Source organism: Saccostrea cucullata, unplaced genomic scaffold (genome assembly GCF_032062105.1).
Source record: "Saccostrea cucullata isolate Sc308-1 unplaced genomic scaffold, CSIRO_AGI_Scuc_v1 ctg630, whole genome shotgun sequence".
Lineage (NCBI taxonomy): Eukaryota > Metazoa > Mollusca > Bivalvia > Ostreida > Ostreidae > Saccostrea > Saccostrea cuccullata.
In genome coordinates this window covers 70,126-77,156 of record NW_026929377.1, presented here as the reverse complement: position 1 = coordinate 77,156, position 7,031 = coordinate 70,126, and the positions used below count along the sequence as shown (strand labels likewise).

Here is a 7,031-nt window from a genome sequence, read left to right as displayed (position 1 = left end):
CAAAAAAATTTGCTTTTATTGATTGATTTTGTTTGGCGATACAAATACGTTGGAATAAAAAAAACAGTTTTAAATTATAATTTGTCAATTTTGATCTTAGGAGAAAAAGAGAGAAAATACCCATGACATAAAATAATAGCTGCAGAACTGTAGCTCTCCGAAAAGAAGTATATTGACAGACTGGTTCAATACATTTTCGTTTTGAAATAATTCAAAAATAGATAATTTTTAAAAACAAAGGATTTCAAAATATATATTAAAACCAGATACACAAGTAAAAGATTTATTTACCAACATTTATTTTGAATAATTGTATATTATAAAATTATAAATCATAAGAACGCGAAGAAAATAATGAGGTAAAAATGCTATCAATATGAAAAACCTAAAATGCAATATTTTCAAGGTATACAAGATTAACAAAGTAGCCAAACCATATGAACTAATAGGAATGTAACAACGGAAACAATGTCTCTTAATAATTAATTATAAGACATCGCAAAGGAACTTTCTAGGTGTGGCAATAGACACCTCCACAACTTCGCCGGAAATGGCTAGTAAATTTTAATATGTTTCAAGTACTAGTATATTACACCATTAAAACGATTCTTACATGTATGAATCTAATGTAAGAAAAAATATTTAACCCACCTCTCTTTTTAATATAATGTAATCTGCTGTGGTTACCACAATATTTTATGAAATAGAGAATACATTATCAGGACTTAATAAAATGTTGTTCAGGACTTGTAATCTTGATACTCTCAATAGATGTCAAATAATCTACTGTCTCTAAAAGTTTACATATTCTTGGATTCAATTTCAAAAAAATCATCTCATTTTTATACGTATTTTATCCATGGCGTTCAGTTTCCATTGTTATACCAGAGATCATAAATAAGTACAAACAAAAATATTCCAACTATAACACAAACTTGAACTAGCTTTTTGAAAAGGCAAAGACATATGACTCGATCTCATGTTTTAGGATTAGTCATCTTGCCTAAAAATTATGATCGCAAGGAAGTATTACAGTACATGAAAACGTGTTTGTATTCAATGTAATACAAAGTGAGAACAAATTCTTATTTATATAATAATCTGGCTGAACACATCTTTGTACAAGTTGACATTTTTTTGTCTAAAGACTAAAGGAGCTATTGTGTTGTCAATCTGTGAAATCGACAATTTACGGATAAACATAGGCACCCAGCACGATGATAAAAAAAACCTTGTAGGGTACCATAAAACCGCAAGACAGCAATTACAAATTCTAACATTTATTTATTTATTCCTGATGAAGACCATAAACGACAGATGACAGGGCAATAAACAAATTCACTTGAAGTCTAATCGATAATGAATTTAATTAAAGAAAGAAGATTAAAATAAAATATTTCTATTATCGCATTTAAAGTTATTCTATATTCCATTATTGCTGCAGAACTGTAGCTCTCCGATTTTTTTTTTTTTTTTTTTTTTGACAGACCGCACTGTCAATACATATTTTTCAGAGAGCTACAGTTCTGCAGCTAATTCCATTATAGAAAGAAAGACAGCAAGTCTTAGAATTAATGAATAAAAATAAATAATCATGTGCCTCTGATCTTTTGAAAAGCCAATTCAAGATTATATAAATTGATTAATTAATACAAAAAATTAATAAATAAAGGAATGAATTAAATTACAGTGTATAAAAAAAATTCTTAAAAAAAAAATAATTATTCAAATAAATGAGTGAATGCATAACTGTTCAGATTATGAATAATACTAGTATAAACAATAAATGTGTGGTGTCATAAATAATTAAAAAATACATGTGTGAATTAATAAATAAATAAATCAGATGAAATAAAATAAAGTTAGCGTTAAATTCAGCATGGTAATTAACAAAACTTAATAAAATTCAACTTATTACACTATAATTTTTGTGTTGGAGTGAAATGACCTGGGTTGTGGAGAGAAATGACCTGGGTAAAGGAGGGAAATGACCCAGGAGAGAGATAACCTGGGCGGAAATGACCTAGGCGGAGCAGGTACTGGGGAGAAATGACCCGGATTCACAGATAACCGTCATAATTACCGTTTCCACCATGAAGAGCCTGGGGGTGAGCGTCCACACAGGTGTAGGAAGAGGCCGCGGCGTGATTGTAATATCCAGTCATCAGGTACCCCCAGTACTCTCTTCTCCATCCATCATAACAGGATTTCCTCGCTTTGAATTAACAAAAAATTTAACCAAATATAGAAAAAAGGTACATAATTTAATTTTTTTTCAAAAGTAATCCAGGTTTACCAAATAAATTAAATAAGTTTCATAATATAAAAAAAAATTAATGAGAGTAGACAGATTTGTAAAATAATCAATGAATGAATGCAGGACAACGTCTCTTGGAAGGAAATTTAATGATACGATTTTGTAAGTATGCAGTTTATGACTACATCTACTCCAAACATGCACGCTGGATCTTACATTTGTTTCGAAAATTTTGTTCTCTGAAAACTAGATTGTTAAAGGAAATCTAAAAGGACCAATTGCAATGTCATCTCTGGGAAATTATCTGATTGCCTATTCATATATAAAAATTGCTACTGAAAATCACTTTTTATTCGCGTGAACTTTATTTTCGGCTAATTACCGAGTCTGTCTGCTCGCGAAAATTTTATTCTCGCATATAATTGTATTATTAATGTTTATATACAAAAGAAATCACAGCTCGCAAAAATATTTTGTCTCGTTAATAAAAAAAATAGCGAAATCGCGAAAATAAGGTGATCTACAGTATTTCAAAGTCTAATTACAATAAATGTTGTTTTTTTTTTTTAGATATTCTAAGCATCATTTAAATCTGAATACTGCAAAAATCGAAATCCTGCTATAGGCGCTTACAACAGTTTCATGTTTCTATCTAACCATGACATATTATTTCTCATCTTTACCTGGAATAACTATGACGGACTTCTCATTTTCAGTCATACACACAGCACAGGGCACGTCTTGGTTGTGGATATGAGCATTTATGATATTCCTATTCACCTCGTATTCCGCTCCATAGACAAATCCTCTTGAGTTGTCCATTCTCCCGTTATTGCGACCCCACTCAGGGTCTTTCGGTAAACAGAGCGGTTCAACTGCCCCTCCTCGGTGCCCATAATGAGATCCTCCCACATAACCTACAATGTATTCAAACTAGTCACATAATTGAACTATAAATGTACGAGGAATGTGTTAGAGGTACTTTTGAACGGTTTACAAGGGCTCGCTCAACCAATCTACTACCTACATGAATGAATAAAACAGACTACCTTGGGCACTTCTTGATATCAGTTATAATACAAAATGCTCTACCGAGTAGAAATCAAGACTGATGTCTTTGATAAATTATTGTCAACAGTTGCTTATACCTGAATAGACCAAAATAGCTGTCTTTGGACAATTCTTGTGGCCCCAGCGAGTATACACAGATCCTCCAGGCGAAATACACTGTCCAGCTTGAAAAGTCACCACTGCCATGATCAACACAACAGAGAAAGCTGACATCATCTTAAAATTGAGATGAAGTCTAAAAAGAAAAAAAGGAACATAGACGCCTCAAAAATAATTTTAATTATATAAACATTTTATATGCGTAAAACTAGTTACGAATGAAAACAAGTAAGAGTAGAAAATATCTGAGAAAGTTAATTTAACAATATAATTTTCAATTTGAAGAAAAAGGTCTTCTCTCTCAAGATGAATTACTTTCTACTTACCGTTAACTCGCTTCACTTCGAGATCTCTAAGATCAGTTGGCTTGAAGGGTCTTTTATTAAGAAGTACCTCGGACCTTCTGTTGCACCCTTGATTCATTGCAACTAAACATGACATATTGGCAGGGGAAGAAAGAAACAAGCTTGGAGATTGAAATTTCAATATTTTTGTTTTTGATTCATTAATCAACGTGAACTATTATGTAACGATTTTTCTGAGAAGCTAATTCTCATGTAACCAAATGAAAATAAATATGCACTTCCAAATTGAAAGTTAAGATCTGTAGATTTTAAACAAATTTATAAAATATACTTCATATAAAATAATTTTGTGTATGAAATCACACTTTTAAACATTCTTTCAAAATAGACATTTATAATGAAAAATATATACTATTCCCAAAACAAAAACTGAATTCTTGGAAAAATCGTTATATAAATGAACATTTTGATAAATCGTTCAAAATAAGAAATATTGAAATTTCAAACTTGAAACATAATTTTGCTGCACCTGTCAATATGCAGCATACAGTAATTATTCAGGAGGGTAACAGAAGGTCTCCCCTTTTCTATAAAAGCCCGCGCAAAATGGGTCAACATACCTAACGAGGTTATTGAGTTCAATTAATGGTGGGTAAAAATAAATGTTGTTTTTTTAATACTTAGAAAAGTTTATTCTTTTAATTAAAAGTTTTAAATCTTTCATGAAAATATATGAGTTTATAAGTAAATAACTGTTATAGCGAGGTCCCAAGGACTTTCAATTTTGCTTCGTTGTAAGCATAATTAATTATACATGTTTATTGTTCAATATACAATTTATTTAAAAGGGAAATAATCCGTCCATTCATTGTAAGCGTGTTTGCTATAAGCATGTTTTACTGTTTAAATGATGATTGATTGTAAATTGTTTAACGTCCCTCTCGAGAATTTTTCACCCATGTGGAGACGTCAACGTATGGTCGGTGAAGGGCTTCAAATTTAGACATATACTCGGCAATCAGGGCCATTGAGCAGTGAGGGTTCTTTATCGTGTCAGCACCTACACGGACACGGGACCTCCGTTTTTTAGGTCATACCCGAAAGACCCGTGACTTTCACTTCTAATGCGGACGCATGGAATAGTCACAGTGTTTACGTCTAAGGTATGACGCGGCGCCGCGAACGAGAATCGAACCCAGGCCTCTCGATCACGAAGCGAACGCTCTACCACTAGGCTACCGTGACCGCTATGTTTAAATGAAGTTGAGCCTCGATAATCCGACCTGTTGTCTTTTAGACGATGTCCATTTTGTCTGCTGTGTTGACCCTGGTATTGTTAACTTTTCAAGCTATAGAATGTTACTCACTGGGAGGATCAGTGTACACCCGCTGGTGCCGCAAGAATTGTCCAACGACAGCAACTTTGATCTACTCAGGTACATTTACTAGATTATATTTTTGGAAAAAAATATAATCCACAGAATCTTGAATTTATCTTCTAGGAAATGATTGTAAGATTAAAGGATTAACTGTTGTAAGAATTCCTCTGATCTGCAAGAATTGTAAAATTTACAGTTGGGTTAGGACTACTTTTATCTATCCAGAGGACTACTTTTATCTATCCAGATAGGGTTGTAGGGTTTACTGATGCAAAGCATGAATATGAACTTTTTAGGTAGGATTGTAGTATTATGTTTTGGTAAGAATTATTCTTATAGTTCAAACAGATAGGATTGAATAAAATTCTATTTGTAAGAATAACCCTGATCTACTCAGATAGGATTGACTGTTGGCAAGAATATCTGATGCATACTCTACTTCTTACGGAAGCCGAAAGGTGCCCGTTAGAAAAAAAAATTATCTGACAGCCACAACATAGATATAATTGTTGGCTACCAGTTAATGATTTGGCGGTCGTGAAATACTAGTTACTGTCATGCGTCCACCAGTGTGGCAACGCATTTTGGGACAAAATCACGCACTTTGAAAAAATTTTTCAAAGTGCGTAATTTTTGGGACAAAATCAACGCACTTTGAAAATTTTTTTCAAAGTGCGTTAAATTTGGGACCAACTCAACGCACTTTGAAAAATTTTTTCAAAGTGCGTTAAGAGTCTACATCAATATATTTTACCATGGAGACACTTTACGCACTTTGAAAAAAAAATCATATTTTAGTCATGGAAAGATTTTATTTCTCATTTATCTTTCAAAAAACTAAGCCTAACCCTTACCTAAAAAATGAATTGATTTACTACCGTCGAAAAGAGGAGAAGAAGGGTATAAGATCCCTCAGACCAAATCTTAATCTTTCCAATATATACATAGATGTTGGTAACAAACGGGGGGGGGGCAATAAACCTAGAAAGGGTACGCTGCATTTTCAATGTTTATACGATGTATATATCTTTCCAAAATAAGTGGGGGGCTTAGCCCCCTATCCCCTCCCCTAGCCCTTCGTCCAGTCTCGATGTCTATGCTGTACTCAAAGCATTCATATAATTATGTATTTGCCTAACTGGTATGACGTTGAAAACTTTCAATTACTCAAAGTAATTAAAACAGATGAAAACTACAATTTTCAAGAACAGTAAAACGTATGAGAGAGAAATAATTTTCACAGTTGTGAACAATCAAATTGGCCCCCTTTTTATTATGATAAATAATGCTAAGTTGCTTGAAGATTTTATAAGCAATTAAACATAACGTGATACATATCGTATCATGGCTCAAATATCGTGATACGTATCGATATAGAAAAAGTTGTATCGTCCCAGCCCTACTAAGATATACAACACATGGAATAAAAAAAACACACCATTTTTAATATAGCAGATATAACTTTAAAAAGAGAACCACTTGTTTTGCAGGTTATGTAGAAGGGTCCCATTATACACACAGAGGAGGCGCGGCTGGGCCTCTCTGTTTACCGAGAAACCCTCAATGGGGCCGCCACAACAGAAGAATGGAAGCCTCTAGAGGACACATCTACGGAGCTGAGTACGAGATCGGCGACGCCGTGGTACACAACCACGACGTACCCTGTGCTGTCTGTAAGACACATAGTGGGAAGTCCGTCATAATTATTCCAGTCAAAATATGCCAACTTTAATGGTATTATTTTGCAATGTATGCTAATTTGAAAGATAATTCATGTTTTTATATTTCATAGGCGTAGTCACAGGGGGGGGGGGGGCCGCGGGGGCACTATCCCCCCACTTTCATATCTGGGGGGGGGGAGGGCAAGACTATGTCTGTGCCCCCTCACTTTTTAATGAAGAACAAAATCACAACTATGTT

The 7,031-nt window shown here is 33.6% G+C and overlaps 1 protein-coding gene across 1 annotated transcript; it reads right to left on the bottom strand.

Annotated features, from left to right (window-relative positions):
* Positions 1–2,060: 2,060 nt before the first annotated feature.
* On the bottom strand, positions 2,061–6,795 carry LOC134280680 (uncharacterized). The gene is made up of 4 exons (XM_062763119.1): positions 6,662–6,795; positions 3,406–3,563; positions 2,941–3,174; positions 2,061–2,215 (listed from the first exon to the last, which is right to left on the bottom strand). The coding sequence occupies exons 1-4, from the start codon at positions 6,793–6,795 to the stop codon at positions 2,061–2,063; spliced, it is 681 nt and encodes a 226-aa protein (XP_062619103.1).
* Positions 6,796–7,031: the final 236 nt, after the last annotated feature.